Genomic DNA, 16,125 nt, shown 5'->3' on the forward strand with positions numbered 1-16,125 from the left:
TCCCAGCCCCCGCCGGCCCCGGCCTTACCTTCAGCGGAAAAGCAGATTCCTTCTCCCACTTGGCAACTCTCCTCGACTCAAATGGACCAAACTGCGTTCGCTTGACGAGCTGAGTTACGGCAAACACTCCCTCAGCCCCGTCCTCTAGTCGCCGGATCTCCAGGTTGGAGGGAAGGGATGATCTGGAAATGGAACAGGAGGCCCTCAGTCCCGGAGTGCTGCCGGCTGAGGACAGCCACTCTCACCGGGGACAGGCGGTCAAGAGGGCCCAAAGCTCGCTCTCGCTGGAATACCGTCCTCGAGGCTGATAAAGAGCCTACCGTGGACAGAGGCGGGGAAGGCCGCCCGACTCTTTAAAAGCCTAAGCCATTGGAGAGCAACCCCAGAGCCCTGGCAAGACCCACCCAGAGCACACATGGGGCGGGGGTGGGGGTGGGGCATTCACTAAGGGATGTGTTTGAAATCCCTACCCGAGAGACAAGCCACGACGACTACGGCGCCAGTTGGGCTATGATGGGCCAACGGAGATAAAGGGCACCAGCTCTCACTGCCCCCCACCCCCACGGCCCGGCGGCGGGGCAGGGAGCTCCATGCTGAGACACCACGAGAAAAGGAAAAGTGCCACGGCATTCCAAGGACCAGAAAAGCGCTTCCATTAGGTTGAACGGGCCAGTGGCACTGAGGATGTTTTCGCCTAAACTGAGGGTGTCAAGAATGGGGTGCGGGAAGAGGAAGGCCTGGGGGCTGGGACCCCAGCACAAGCCAAGGCCTGGGTAAGCCCGACTCACATCCAGGAGCGGGTCAGACACCAGGGCGCTTGGAGAGCAGCCCCCTCGCAGGACCACGCAGAAGGCCGGGCTGCAGGGCAGGAGGCCCCCACAGAGGGCACCCACTGTGGGACTGGTAGTTGCTGCCAGAGTTTCACGGGCAACAGGCAACCAGTGCAAGTTTTCGGGGAGAGCCGGCAGGGTCCCCACTTCAGGCAAGACTAGTCCTCTGTTTTGAGAAGCTAAGTCACAGTGAGAAAAAGTAAATGAAGATGCCAGGAAAACCAGTTGGGAAGCTTCTAGAAACAGCAGCGAGGTAACAATGGCACCTCCGTGTGCCAGGCACCGTACCCACAATCCCGACCACACGTCTGCAGCGGGTCCCGTTACTCTGTCCACTCTGCAGATGAGGCCACCGAGGTACGGAAAAGAGAAGGCCTTGTCCCAGCTCGAGCAGCTGCAGACCCGGGCTGTGAACGGGCGGTGCCTCAGAGCCCTTGCTCCGGCCCCCCCCCCCCCCCCCCGGGCGACACGGCCCCCACGCGGAAACGTGGAACAGCAGAGCCACTGGGCCTCCTCCCTCCACCTGCCAGCGTTCTTCCAGAAGCGCTGACGGCTTCGCCTTGTTACCTCCCCTCACCGCCCGGGCCCCACCGCAGCCCACCCTGCCCACGGTGGGCAACGGCAGATGGCAGACCGAGGTTCGGGCCGCGGGGAAACCTGCAGCCTCGGCCCGCGGGCTCTTCCTCGGCCACCACGCCGTGTCGCGGCCGGCCTGGCCCCTGGAGCACAGAACTAGAACAAGACATTCACTCGGAAGCCTTCGAAACATGCCTGGGTGGGTGAACGGGTGGAGGGGCGCGGTGAGGGGGGCCGGGGCCGGGGGGCCGGGAAGCTCCAGGCCCTCTCCGGGGGCCTCACCCTGCACATCTCTTCATCTGGCTGTTCACTCATCCCACTTATCACACCCTGTAATAACCCGGAAACGGTAAGGGTTTCCCAGAGTTCTGTGCGCCACGCTAACGATGTAGAAGCCTCCGAGGAGGAGGCCGCTGGAGCCTCCAGTCTGCAGCGTGGTTGTCACAAGGACAGAGGACAGCCCGGGGCTCGCGGCTGGCGTCTGGAGTGGGGGGCGGGGCGGCCCTGTGGGGCTGAGCCCTGAGCCTGTGGGGCCCCCTGCTGTCTCCTCCCAGCCGGTGTCAGACCTGAACCCCCCTGGGGTCCGAGAACTGCCTGGTCCTGTGCGGGGACCCCCACGCAGGACTTGGGTCCGGGAACCCTCCAAGAGCTCTCCTTTCTGCAGATGCAGAGACGGCGGCGTTCAGACAACCCTGACAGGAAGCGCTGTAAAAACAGCCCGAGGTAGCACTCACCTTGCCCTGCTTAACACAAAGGAGTCTTTGACCATGACCACGGGGCCCAGCTCAGGACATTCGGAGTCGTGGTACTGGCTACAGTCCTCACACCCTGCAACAGACACCGAGTGTCAGGGGGACAGGGAGCCGACAGGGGACACCTGGGGGACATCGCAGGCCCCCTGCCCGAGGGGGGCGACTTACAGCGCTTCGCCACCCCCCCCTCCCCCGGCAGTGTGACCACGGTGCAAACTCAGGATGTGGCCCCCAAGGAAAAGGCCTTGCTCTGTGGCACATTTCAAAGTGGGCGGTCACCTCTCTGGTGACAAAGAACAACATCTACCAAGGAGTGAGCATAAGTGACGATTCACCAACGTAACCTGCTTACTAGAAACCTCACGTGTCACGAATCCCTGGCTTCCTTTTCTGAATCAAGTGCCGCCCCCCGCAAAGTGCCCTTGGCCCAAAGTTCTGAGAAAGATGATCCTTTTAAAACCACACACCCCTGCGGGGGCATTTCCCACGCAGTCAACTGTGTTCCGTAAAGCGAGCAAAGTCATGTCCACTCAAACAGCGGCAGCTTTTCTGTATTGCGGAAACAAAACGTGGACGTGGCTTTGCCCAGATGGCCAGTGCGACGCCCCACTGCACCCACGGACAGGCCACGGACTACTTACAGATGAACATGATCTCCTCACTCCCGTCTTCGGCCATTTCTGACACCTGTCGGGGAAACAAAGGCCAGGCTGTTAACGATGAGCTTTTTTGCCAAAGCAAGTTTTGAAGACCAACCCTGTCGAAGGTTCCTCGAACTTGTGCGCGGACCTTACGCTGGGCTTTAAAGGCACCAAGCAGCGAGATCCCCTCTACTGTAATGAGGCTGGGGGCTTTGAGAGGTTTCCTCCCCTAAAATAATGTTTCTTAATAAAAGCGATTGATTGTAATGGCCTCTAGATTAGGAAGTCTTTCTGAACTCGGACTTGCCATCTTTTTTATACTAGCCACGGGTTTCCATTTGTAAAGTACAAGGGTCACCATTTTTAAGAGCTGGTTTCACACTGTCACCTCCATTTCTCTTTCCTCCTTCACTGGACTGTGAATTCCTCAAGGGCAGTTTAGTCTAGTACAACCTCTGTCTTCCTTCAGCCGCTAATGGGTGCCTGACAGCCAGGCACACCCACGAGCAACACACAGCACAGAGGACGAGAACGTTCCAGACCTCCAGCAGACCAGTCACTTCTTCTGTCTTCTGTCGGGCGTGTGAGGTCAGGCAGCGGAGGCGAGGCCCCCCACTTATTTCAGGGATGATCTGGACACGTTAATTCTAGGGCCCAGATCCTCTGACCTACAAAATGGAAATAAAAACGTTCCCCACATGGAAAGACCTGCACTCTGGAAACCACAAACCATGGATGAGAGAAACTGGAGAGGTCACAAATGGGAAGACCTTCCTCACGAGCCACAACAACAAGCACTGTCGAACCGTCTACACAGCCCGAAGCAGTCGGGAACGTGCGAACTGCACATTCAATGCAATCCTATCAAAATACCACCAGCGTTTTTCACCGAGCTAGAGCAAACAATCGTAAACTGTGTAGGGAACCACAACTCCCCCCGCCCCCCCAAACAGCCAGAGCAACCTTGAAAAAGGAAAAGTAAGCTGCAGGTACCATAATCCCAGATTTCAAGACATACTACGGAGCTGTGGTGATCAGAACCATATAGCGATGGCACAAAAGGAGACATGCACAGATCGACGGACCGGAAGAGAAGGCCCACAAATAAACCCACAATTATAGGGTCAACTAATCTTCAACAAAGCAGGAGAGAATATCCAATGGGAAAGAGACAGTCTCTTCAACAAAGGGTGCTGGGCAATCTGGACAGCAACATGCAGAAGAATGAAACTGGACGACCTTCCCACACCACACACAAAAATGAACTCAAAACGGATGAGAGACCCGAAGCCATAAACATCTAGAAAAGAGCACAGGCCGTAATGTCTCTGACACTGGCCACAGCAACACTTTTCTACATGTGCCTCCTGAGGCAAGGGAAACAAAAGCAAAAAGAAACCCCTGGGACTACATCAAAATAAAAAGCTTCTACAGCGGCAAAGGAAACAGGCAACAAAACTAAAGGGCAACCTACAGAACGGGAGAAGATATCCAGTAACAGGTTAGTGTCCAAAATATATAAAGAACTGACATAACTCAACACTCAAAAAACCAAATAATCCAGTTAAAAAGTGCACAGAATATATAAACAGATGTCTCCAAAGAAGACGTCCAGATGGCCAACAGACCCATAAAAAGATGCTCAAAATCACTCATCAGGGAAATGCAAATCAAAACCACAGTGGGCTGTCGCCTCACACCTGTCAGAAGGGCTAAAGTAAAAAACGCAGGAAACAACAAGCGTTGGTGAGGATGTGGAGAAAAAGGAACCCTCGTGCACTGCTGGCGGGAATGCAAACTGGTCTCCAGAAGAGTCTGGAAGTGCCTCAAAAAATTAAAAACAGAATTACCATATGATCCAGTAATTCCACTACTGGGTATTTATCCAAAGAATATGAAAATACTAACTTGAAAGAACAGGCATCCCTATGTTAACTGCGGTATTATTTATAATAATCAAGGCACAGAAGAAACCCAAATGTCCATCGGCTGATGTGGTGTTTATATATACATGCATATATATTTATATGCATATACGTACATACATATATAGATATATACATATGCAATGGAATATTAGCCATAAAAAGAATGAAATCATGCTATTTACAATGACATGGGTGGACCTAGAGAGTATATATAACGCGAAGTGAAACAAGTCAGAGAAAAACAAATGCCGTTTGATTTCACTCGTACATGGAATTTAAGAAACAAAACGAACAAAGAAAAAAAGACAAACCAAAGCACAGATTCCTAATGACAGAGGACAAACTGATGGTCACCGGGGGTGGGGGGGGGGCGGGAGTAGAGACAAACGGGATGGGGATTGAGGGGACGCTTAGATGCCTAGCACTGAGTAACGGATCGAACTGTGGGATCACTATACTCTACAGCTGAAACTGATACAACACTGTATGTTAACTATACTGGAATGAAAATAAAAATTATTTTTTCAATGTTTCAATCAGAGTTCAAGGAAAACATCTCTGTTTTAAAAACTGTTTATGGGGGAGGGGAAGGGGGGAAAAGGGAGGGAGGCAAACCATAAGAGACTCTTAAAAACTGAGAATAAACTGAGGGTTGATGGGGGGTGGGAGGGAGGGGAGGGTGGGTGATGGGCAGGGAGGAGGGCACCTGCTGGGATGAGCACTGGGTGTTGTATGGAAACCAATTTGACAATAAATTTCGTATTTATTTATTTTTTTAAAATAAATTTCATATTAAAAAAATGTTTATTTATTTATTTTGAGGGGGGTGGGCAGGGAAAGAGGGAGAGAGAGGATCCCAAGCAGGCTCTGTGCCATCAGCAGAGAGCCTGACGTGGGGCTTGGACCCACGAACCTGTGCGATCGTGACCTGAGCCGACATCAGGAGTCGGATGCTCAAACGACTGAGCCAGCCAGACGCCCCTAAAATAAATGTGTTCTAAAAGAAATGCACACCTCGTGCAGTTTTGGGGGGAGCAAAAAGTACGATACCCCCAGCACGCACCACACACACAAATTCCTCTCCTCTCCCGCTTCCTCCAGCCCCCATTAAGCCAACCCAGCACACCCTTCCTGTGCCCCCACCTCTTGTGCGGGCCCCTCTGTGCTGTCAGGTTCCCTCTTGGGAAAGCGTGCCTCCCGAATGCCCATTTCACGTGGCCTCTGCCCCATTTCTATCCCCAGGAGCTTGAAGAATGAAAATGCGACGTCCACATGGGAACTCACATTCGCCAAACACACGTTTACTTGAGCTGAGACGAGAATTTCAAACTTCACTGTGGAAGAGTGAGTCAGTGACGAGGAAGCAAGGCAGGGGCATGGGATTTCCAACTTGCCTTTAAAGGGCCAAGGATCAATACCCAGGGCGTTTATTTTTTCCAAATCTGTATTTTCTCCTCCTGGGAGCACCCATTTAAGGGAAAAAAAGGTGTCTCCCATGGCCCTGGCAAGTGTAACTCAGGGCTTCCTGGCTGACGGGTACCGTGGGTGTGGTCGGGGGCCGATCTGGAACGGGGGCAGCAGCTGGTCACCGAGCAGAAGGGGAAGAGGGACGAAGAGGCAGAAGAAACGCGTGGAAATCTGCCTTAACGAGCGCCCCTAGGAGCCTCACAGCCCGTCTGCCTGCAGGCTCTGTCACAACCCGCGAAGGTCCCGCAAAGGCAAGGGCAGGCTCTGAAGAAGCTGCTGGAAGCTGCAGGATCGCGGCAGGCAGAACACGGGGTCCCCACAGAACGTGTCAGAATCGGGGCGCCCAGACCAGGGTGCCTCCCTCGGGCTAGGTCCACCGAGCCCAGGGGGCTGCCTGTCCCCTGGCGGCGCCCCCCTCTGTTCTGCTCCCCTCAAAGGAGGCGAAGCCGACTGTCTCCTGTCCAGAGTGTCCCCAAAGAAGCGGCCCCTCCAAGCATACCTGCTGGGAGAGAAACCCAGCCGACTGGGTTTTAGCAACGGCCGCAGGGAGAAAATGAGAGCGGGCAGGAACAACGGGAGGCTTTAGCCTTTTATTACACTGGGTCTTCGTACACCCAAATGTTCGAGGCCCTGGAAAGAACATCCTTGATGAGTAGCATCTGATCCCTGAAACACAGCCTCTAAAATGGTTCCTTAAAGCCAAGAGAATAGGTCACGGCCACCCTGGACAGCAAGTCAGGCCTGAAGCAAGGGGGCACCTTGCAGCCTGCGCTCTCTTCCCAAAACCCCCTTAGCGCTCGGAGCGTTCCTTTGTACCTTGTCCCAGCCAAGCCCAATCTCCGGACGTCCACGGCATGTGAGAAACCCCAGACCGAGGATTTGTAGATAGTGTTTCAGGGAAAATGACCAAAGACGCTAAGTGTGAGATCTGGCCACTGTAACCAATCCTGGGAAAACTGACCTCACGTCACTGATTCTCCAAGTGTGGTCCCCTGGACCGGCAAACCGCAGCACTGGCAGCAGCTGGAAATTTCTGAGAAATGCAAATTCTCGGGGCCCATCCCCAGACCTGCTGAAGCAGACCGTCGGGGATGGGTCCTCGCACGCCGTGCACACGAACCTCCAGGTTATTCTGACGCACCTCAAGTCTGAGCGCCTCAAATCTTTCTAGCGCATACACGACCCCTACTGCATGGACCGACGGACCACGGCTGCGGTCACCGGGAGACCACAGTAATAGCAGCAGGAAACCAAATTTCTCACGAACGTCAGTTGGGCTCAGACCAGGATTACCTGCATGTAAGGGGGGGCGGGGGTAGGTGATCTCGGACCAATGTTCTCTGTGGTAACTGGAGTTCACAGGCGGGCCCCAGTGATGCCGGCTGTTAAAAGCAGCCTTGAATGCAGAGAAAGAGGATCTCTTTTGCATTGTTGGTGGGAACGCAAGCTGGTGCAGCCACTCTGGGAAACAGTACGGAGGTGCCTCAAAAAACTAAAAATAGAACCACCCTACGACCCAGCAATTGCACGACTAGGCATTTATCCCCGGGATACAGGTGTGCTGTTTCGAAGGGACACGGGCACCCCCATGTTTATAGCAGCACTATCGACAACAGCCAAAGTATGGAAGGAGCCCAAATGTCCACCGATGGATAAACGGATAAAGAAGATGTGGTATATATGTATATATATATATATATATGTATATATATGTATATATGTATATATATGTATATATGTATATATGTATATATATGTATATATATGTATATATGTATATATATATGTATATACGTATATATATATATATATATACAATGGTGTATTACTCAGCAATCAAAAAGAAGGAAATCTTGCCATTTGCAACTATGTGGATGGAACTGGAGGGTATTATGCTAAATGAAATTAGTCAAAAAAAAAGACAAATATCATAGGACTTCACTCATATGAGGACTTTAAGAGACAAAACAGATGAACATAAGGGAAGGGAAGCAAAAACAATATAAAAACAGGGAGGGGGACAAAACAGAAGAGACTCTTAAATATGGAGAACAAACAGAGGGTTACTGGAGGGGGTGTGAGGGGGGGATGGGCTAGATGGGGGAGGGGCATTAAGGAATCCACTCCACGGGGCGCCTGGGTGGCTCAGTCGGTTGAGTGTCCAGCTTCGGCTCAGGTTGTGATCTCGCGGTCCGTGAGTTTGAGTCCCGCGTCAGGCTCTGTGCTGACAGCTCGGAGCCTGGAGCCTGTTTCGGATTCTGTGTCTCCCTCTCTCTCTCTGACCCTCCCCTGTTCATGCTCTGTCTCTGTCTCAAAAATAAGTAAACGTTAAAAAAAATTAAAAAAAAAAAAAAGGGAATCTACTCCTGAAATCATTGTTGCACTACATGCTGGATAATGTGGATGTAAACTTAAAAAAATAAAAAATTTTAAAAAAAAATCTAAAAAGAAAAAAGAAAGCAGCCTTGAGGAAGAAGACTCAAGTTCGGACCCGGCATACCCTCGTCTCAAGCTGAATCCTAAGCTACAGTAAAGAGAATGCTGGTACTGGGGAAGGGACAGACCCACAAGTCAACGGAAATCGAGAAACACACCCGCACAAATGTGTTCAACTGGTTTTTGACGAACCCGTAAAAGCAATTCACGAAGGAAGGACAGCCTTCCCAGCAAGCGCGCGTGGCGGTGGGGGAGGCAATGAACTTCACTGTCACACCTTACACAAGAATTAAGTCATAATGGGTCCCAGACTGAACGCATAGAGTTGTAAATGTTTTAGAAAAACATGGGAGGAAATCGTTGAGATCTAGGGTAGGCAGTTTTTAGACTTGTCACCAAAAGAGTAGTCTATAAAAAGAGAACTAATTGGACTGTATCAAAATTTGAAGTTCTGCTCTAGAAAAGACAGTGCGAAGAGGGTAACAAGACCAGCTAAAGACTGAGCGGCAGCATCACAAACCCCACGTCCCTACCCGGGACGCGCAAAGTACTCTCAAAACCCAACGGTAAGATGCGAGCCATCCAATCAGTAAATGGGCAAAAGACAGGAAAAGACACTTGACCGAAGAACATGTATAAACCACAAACGAGCACAGGAAGAGATGCCCAACCCCGTGCCAGGGACACGCGGGTCAACACGTCACCAAGAGGGGCGGAAATGCTGCGGGATGAGGGAAGCCTGGGCGCCCTGTGAGGCTGGCGGGGGCGGGGAAAGCCTTCCGCCCATGACCCAGCCCGTGGGCACTTGTCCCAGAGAAATGAAGATTCCCTGCCCCCCCCCCCCCCCCCCCCGCCACAAACCCTGCACACGACCGTTCACAGTAGCTTTACTCCTCACAGCGCAGACTGGAAGTGACCCCCTGGCCCTCAGCAGGGGACCGATCTGTGGTCCACCCACACCCTACACCCATCTGCACCGAAAAGGACTCGAGTATGGACACGCACAACAGGTGCTGGAGGGCTCTCCAGAATGGCGCTGGGGGGGACACGCCAATCCCAAAAGGTCACATGCTGCGTGACCTCGTTTATTTAACCTCCCTGAGATGACGAAATACACAGATGGGGACCAGAGTGGTGGCTGGTGGGGGGAGGGACGGCGTGGGGGGGGGGGGGACCCTGTGGGGACGGAGGGCCGGTACCCACGCGGTGACACCGGCACCACCCTGGATGTGACCCCGCACTGAGTTCCACAAGGGGTCACCACTGGGGATCTGGGTAAAGGGCAGACTTTCTCACGACTGCATGGGAACCTCCAATTATCACAAAAGTTCAATTAAAAAGCGATAGGAAGGGAGGGGCGCCTGGGTGGCTCAGTGGGTTGAGCATCCAGCTCTTGATTTTAGCTCAGGTCACGATCCCACGGTCGTGGGATGGAGCCCCGAGTCGGGCTCCGCGCTGAGCCCGGAGCCTGCTTAAGAGTCTCTCTCTTCCCCTCTGCCCCTCCCCTCACTTGATTGGCTGCCTGGGACACGGCCAAACACAGTCCTCTCTTGCCCTCCCTGAGCTGCTCTGCCCTGGGGATTCTTCCTCCAGAGCACCCACGTCTTGGCTCTCCAGGGGCCCAGCCCCCCACCCCTTCTCACCTCTCCTCTGGCAAGACCCCTCCCCAGGCAGCCGCACCCACTTCCGGGGCCCACGTGAATACCACGTGCGTGTGGGTAACTCCTGGGAGACCCGCGCGGATTTCCAGCTGCCCCCCCACATCTTCACATGGAGGCCACAAGCAGCCGAACGTGCCGGAAACGAGCCCGGCACCATTCCTGGCTTCCGTGCCCAACGTGGCCCTCCTGTACCTCCCGAATCTCAGAACATGGTTGTTGGACACCTGGTCTCACCATCCGCCCCACCCCCCGTGGTCCCCCTGCCCCAGGGCCAATGGTTCAGGGGCCCTACCTGCAGCCTCCACCCCTTCCCTTGGCCATGTCCTACCTTCTCCCTCGTGGAGGGCGCAAGGGCCTCCGGAAGGCCCTTCCTGCTCCTTCCTGGCCAGCAAAACCATTGTCCACACTGCAGAGGGGGACTCTAGAACTTGAACCCGGTCATGTAACTTGCCAGCCTGAAAGCTGATGGCTTCCCACCGCCCCCAGGACAAAACCCAAGCCCAGCAGCCTCCTCTGCCCACCTCGCCCTCGTTGACCCTCGGGCCACAGTGGCCTCCATTTAGTTCCCAGAAACACCAAGCTGCTTGCTGCCTCCAGGCCTCCCGCATGCTGTTCCCTGTGCCTGGGGACAGCTTAGCTTAACGGGCACGTCCTCGGGGAGGGTTTTCCTGGTCCACCTGTCCAGATTCGGGCCTTGTGACACTTTCTAAGAAGCACCCTGCAATTTTCCTTCACCACACTTTTGACCACTGAGATCACCTGGGTTATTTATCTGCTGGCAAGAGCCACCAGCCTCACTCAGCCCCACACAGGCCCGGCACGGGGTGGGATGACGACTGCTACCAGAATCGGCCACTTCTCCGGGGGGTCCCCTCCTGGGGCGTGGCCTGCTCTTCGTCTGCGTCCTCTGAGCCACCCGCCCAGCACAGGTCCTGCCCTTCCAAGATGGAGCCCAGGCCCCCCTTCCAGACACCTTCCTCCCCGTCAACCACTCTCCCGAAATCCCGAAATGAAGTTGGCCCTTCCTACGAAACCATCACGTGAAGCTGCCACAAATCAGGGACGATGTCTGGGTATCTTTTTTAAACTTGATTTACCGGCTCCCTTCTCTTATGTACCACGTACACCATTTGCCTCGAGGCCGGGAGAGCCTCGAGAGCTTCTGGCTGGGTTCCCCGGTGCCTCTCGGTAGTTAAGAGTTGTCTGGAAAGGGTCAAATGCTTCGTTTGTAAGACTTGTGCCAGGAAGCTCGGAAGTCTGGGGAGAGCAGCGATGAGAGGTGGAAGAGATTCCCCACCTTCCAATCAAAAGTGCTCACCTCACTTGCTCAGTACTGACACGGCACCTGCTCCGACGACGCCCCTCTCGGCCAGGACTCCGGGCCCGCCCGCTCCGTCTTGTCCCCACGCAGCCCAGGCCCAGAGAGGTGCTCCTCTGGGGGAGGCCCCCAGGGCTGGCCTGTCTCTGCTCTCACAGGGCTCCCGCCCTCCCTCCCTCGGACTCTGAGCCCATTGAAGGGTTTCCAGCTTCTAAGGGCGCCTGGGGGGCTCAGTCGGCTGAGCGTCCGACTTCGGCTCAGGTCACGATCTCACAGTTTGTGGGTTCGAGCCCCGCGTCGGGCTCTGGGCTGACAGCTGGGAGCCTGGAGCCTGCTTCCGATTCTGTGTCTCCCTCTCTCTCTGCTCCTCCGCTGATCTCTCTCTGTCTCTCTCTCAAAAACAAATAAACATTAAAAAAAATTTTTTTTAATGATGGGTTTCCAGCTTCTTGAAAGACAGTTTAAACAGATAATCTGTGATGGTGTAGAAATCTTGCAAACTGATAATGCTGTCACAGGACACGGCAGCTTCTGAGGCAAGTGGCCAGAGCCTGTGAGGACATTTCATCAGCTCAAACAAGGCGATGTCCCTCTCTCGCCCAGGTACTCCAGGGCACCCACGATGTAAAGGCCTGCTCTATCTGGGGCTAGTGGAACAGGTATGAGCCCTCTCCCCCTCCACAAAATAGACAGGACAGGGGCACCCCGGAGCCTGCCGGAAGGAAGCCTGGAAGGGCCAGTGTGCAGGATCCAGATTTGGCTAAACATACACATCCTCACCCTTCACTTCCGGAGGCACTGCTCGGCCCCCCGGGGAAACCCTACACGCTGGCTTCTCACTACCAACGGGGGAAGGTCTGAACGGCGTGCACCAGCTTGCCCCGTGGTTTCCAGGCGGGTCTACCCCACCGTTCTGTACAGAACTTGTTTGGGTGACTTGTGCTCCTCTGCCCAGAGCCGCACACACACAATCGTGGGGGGCCCAGTTGGCTTGTGCTCCGAATCTGGCCTCGGGATCAGAACTGGCCCGTCTGTTCCTGACGCCAAGAGGGATTGCCTCACCTCCTTGAGCCGGACCAGGCTGGGCCCCTGGAATGCAGCCGGGAAGGAAGAGAAATCTGCAGGCGCCAAGGCTCCTAAAACTGTGAGATAAGATAAGAGAAACAAAAAACCCCAGCTCGCTCAGGACTGCACTTAGGCGAACTTAAGGACTAAGCACAGATCAGGCACAGGCAGCATCTATGGCCCTGGAGGGAACACATGGTTGGGAGCCTCGCCTGAGGGGAGGGCGCTCCTCCCAGGACCCTCGGTGGGGACCCCAGCCCACGGCGGGGCTTCCCCAGCCCGGAGGCTGGATGTCGTGAGCACCTGATCTGAGGTATGAACCCTTCTCTGCTCTTCTCTGTACTTCTCCCCTCTTGTGTTGCTACAGCTGTTTAATTCCGCACATTCCTTTCCCTTCTAATTACTAAAGTTTTCCTCCGCGGAACCAAAGTGCCGCGATCGTGAACTACTGTCATTCAGGGCACCCGCCAGGGCCCATCCCAAGGCCACAAATGTGTACGGGGCCCACGCACAGCGGCAGGACAGCACCTAGCCAGCCACGTTTCTCTGACGACGGCCGCGGCTCGGCCACCGCGCCCCAGCCGGGCTGCGGCCCCCGGTGGGAAGGGGACCGGTTCCACAGCTGCCAACGCGCATCACCCAGGACTCTGGGATGCGGAGAAGACGTCCCCCCGCCACCCTCAGCTCGGGTCCCGAGCTGGCACAGACCACACGATTCAGGTTTCCTCCGGGAGACAGGTCCGTGCGGAGGGTCCCGCAGGTGGGGAAGAAAAGGGAGCAGAGCTTCTGCGTAACCTCAGGACACGTGAGCAGGCTCTCTTTAAAAAGACTCCTTAAGATACGCGTTTCACTCTTCTGGGTCCCTCATACAGGGGGGCTCGCACAGTATTTGTCCTTTTGTGTCTGGCTCACGTCACTCGGCATGAGGTCAAGGCTCCCCCCCAACCCAGCAGGTGTCAGATGTCCCCTTTGGGGCTGAACGCCCTTCCCTGCACGCACAGGCTGCATTTTGCTCGCCCGTTCATCCGCCCGTGGACACGTGGTGTGGTCCCACCCCTCAGCCACCGCGGAAGACGCTGCCGTGAATGTGGGCACGCCAGCACCTCCTCGAGGCCCTGCTTTCCATTCTTTTGGGCGCAGGCCCGGAGGTGGAGCTGCTGGATGGCAGGGGAAGTCTGCTCGATGCCCCGAGGGGCCGCCAGCCGGCGGTTCCCAGAGCGGAACGGTGCCCGAGGCTGCCGACTGCTCTATACCCTCCCAGCACCCGCTCTGCTAGTCAGAGTCGCCATCCCCGCGGACACGAGGCGGAAAAAGATGACCTTTCACTGTGCCCTGCAGAAGCACTGATGTAGGAAAAGCAACCGGCAGTGAAGCGTCGCAAGATGAAAACATCACAATGTGCAAACGCACGCAGCTAAAAATAACTCAAAGGAAGAGAGGTGTTTTCAGGGAGGTTGTTGACGTAAGCGTGCGATGGAGATGCCCTCTGGTTTGCTGGCTTGGCTGGGCCCTCCCTGCGACTCCTGGGACCATTCAGGCGACAGGGAGACGGGTACGGGAGCCAGGGGACGGCGTCCTGGGAGCCCCTTATGGTCGGGGACAACTTGACGGCGTCATTTAAGTGTCCAGGGCAGCGCCCCCCGGGGGGAAAGAGTGAGCCGCACACAGTACCCTGGGAGCTGTTTGTGTTACGTTTTGAAATTCAATTCTCGAAACACAGGAAATTTCAAAAAGAACACAGAGGGACCCCAATTACCCTTGACTCCGCTTTCCCCAACGGCCGTATCTTACGTCACCGCGGATGACATCAGAACTCTCACGTGACCACAGCACGTTATCAACCCCAGGAAGGGCTTTGCGTGCGCGAGAAGCTTGATTCGTCACGGGGGCACATCCGTGCCGCCACCCTCACAATCAAGACGCGGGAGGGGAGGCCCGTTCCGTCAGACAGAAGACTTCGCAGGCGCGCACCCCGCCCCCCCGAGTCACACCCCCTCTGCCCCGGCATCCCTCACCCCTGCCAGGCGCGAATCCGTTCTCCACCTCTGTAATGTTGTCATTTGAAGGGCTTAGTACAGATGGGAGTCCTACGTGACGCGACCGCTGGCGACTGGCCTTTGTCTTCACTCAGCGAAGTGCCCTCCAGGTCCATTCGGGCTGTCACGCGGATCAAGGGCATCCCTTTTTCACTGCTGCGTAATTCTCCGTGGGTGTGTGACACAGCTGGCTCAACCGCCCACCCACCGGGTTCCCCCCCACTCGGGGCTGCTACAAATCAGGCCGCTTTGAAGAATGGTGCGCAGGTTTTCCGTGGACTCGAGCCGCCGCTTCTCCAGGATGAATGCCCCGGAGAGCAATGAGTCAGACTGGGTCGCCTACGGAGTGGATGCGTTGTCCACTAAGAAGCTGCCACGGGGGCCCCGTTTCTCCGCACCCTCACCCACGCGTGGGGCCGTCACACGTTCATTTTAGCCGCTCTCAGCGCCGTAAGCTGGCATCTCACCACGTGCAGGGTTTCAATCTGCACGTCCCCGCTGGCTAACGAGAGCGACGGGTGCCGTCCGTAAAGCCTCAGTAAGGCGTCCCCTCACATCCTCTGCCCATTTTCTCGGACCCTCTGGCTTGGCTGGTTGGTCTGTTTCTGTTGTTGTGTTCTGAAGCTTCCCGGACGTCCGGATCCCGTCAGACGCGCCGCTCGCGGCCCGTTCTCCCTCCCGACAGACTGCTTTTCGCCCTCCCAACGGGGCGTCTGCAGAATGAAGGTTTTCAAGTGGGCCAAGGGCCACTTACTAACTCTGCCTTCTACGGATTATGCTTTGGGGTCACGCTGGACACCCGTGCGCCAAGCCCCCGGCCCCCAGATGTCCTCCTAGGTTCTTAGGAGAGTCTCACAGCTTCACACGTTAAAGGGCATTATGCAACTTGAGTTAGTTTTTGCATCACATGTGAGGTCAGGGTTCATTCTGCCTTCAGACGAGCATCTGAGTCAGCACCACGGAGCTGCTCCGCACCTGTGCCCCAAACCGGCGGCCCTACGTGCGTGGGTCTGCGTCTAGGTTCTCTCTGCTGTCCCCACCGCCCTCTGCGTCCGTCCCTCGGCCACCACCGCACTCGGTGGACCGCGGTCGTTACCACAGTCTGGAGCAAGCCTTGCAACAGGGGAGGGCGTTTCCTCTCACGCAACTGTTCTTGAAAATTATTTAAGCCGTTCTCATTTCCTTTACTTTCTCTACACATTCTACAACAATATCGCTTCTCGGCCTTTTGGCTAAGATCAAGTGTAGTATACATTCTACAACAACCTTGCCTTCATCTACACGAAATCTCGCTGGGATTCACACGTGTAATTGTGGTAACGTTGTAGTTCACAGAACCTACCCAAAATATTACCGTTTCAATATGTAATTAATATAAGAATAATGAACGAGTTTTTTTCACGCTAAGTCTTAGA

The 16,125-nt window shown here is 55.1% G+C and overlaps 1 protein-coding gene across 7 annotated transcripts in view; it reads right to left on the reverse strand.

Annotated features, from left to right (window-relative positions):
* The window catches only part of PRDM15 (PR/SET domain 15), a 69,043-nt gene that overhangs the window by 45,411 nt on the left and 7,507 nt on the right, over window positions 1–16,125 (reverse strand). For 4 of the 7 annotated variants that reach the window (XM_058732078.1, XM_058732075.1, XM_058732074.1 and 1 more), the window contains exons 2-4: window positions 2,800–2,845; window positions 2,141–2,234; window positions 29–182 (exon numbers count right to left, since the gene is read on the reverse strand). In XM_058732078.1, coding sequence (XP_058588061.1) covers window positions 29–182; window positions 2,141–2,234; window positions 2,800–2,836 — 285 coding nt within the window. In that variant the 5' untranslated portion in view covers window positions 2,837–2,845. Of the gene's footprint in view, window positions 1–28; window positions 183–2,140; window positions 2,235–2,799; window positions 2,846–3,187; window positions 4,037–12,671; window positions 12,749–16,125 lie in introns of those variants that run through there. The other 3 variants (XM_058732076.1, XM_058732080.1, XM_058732077.1) reach the window with 3 other exon arrangements.

The sequence above is a fragment of the Neofelis nebulosa genome, chromosome 5 (genome assembly GCF_028018385.1).
Source record: "Neofelis nebulosa isolate mNeoNeb1 chromosome 5, mNeoNeb1.pri, whole genome shotgun sequence".
In the NCBI taxonomy this organism is placed as follows: domain Eukaryota; kingdom Metazoa; phylum Chordata; class Mammalia; order Carnivora; family Felidae; genus Neofelis; species Neofelis nebulosa.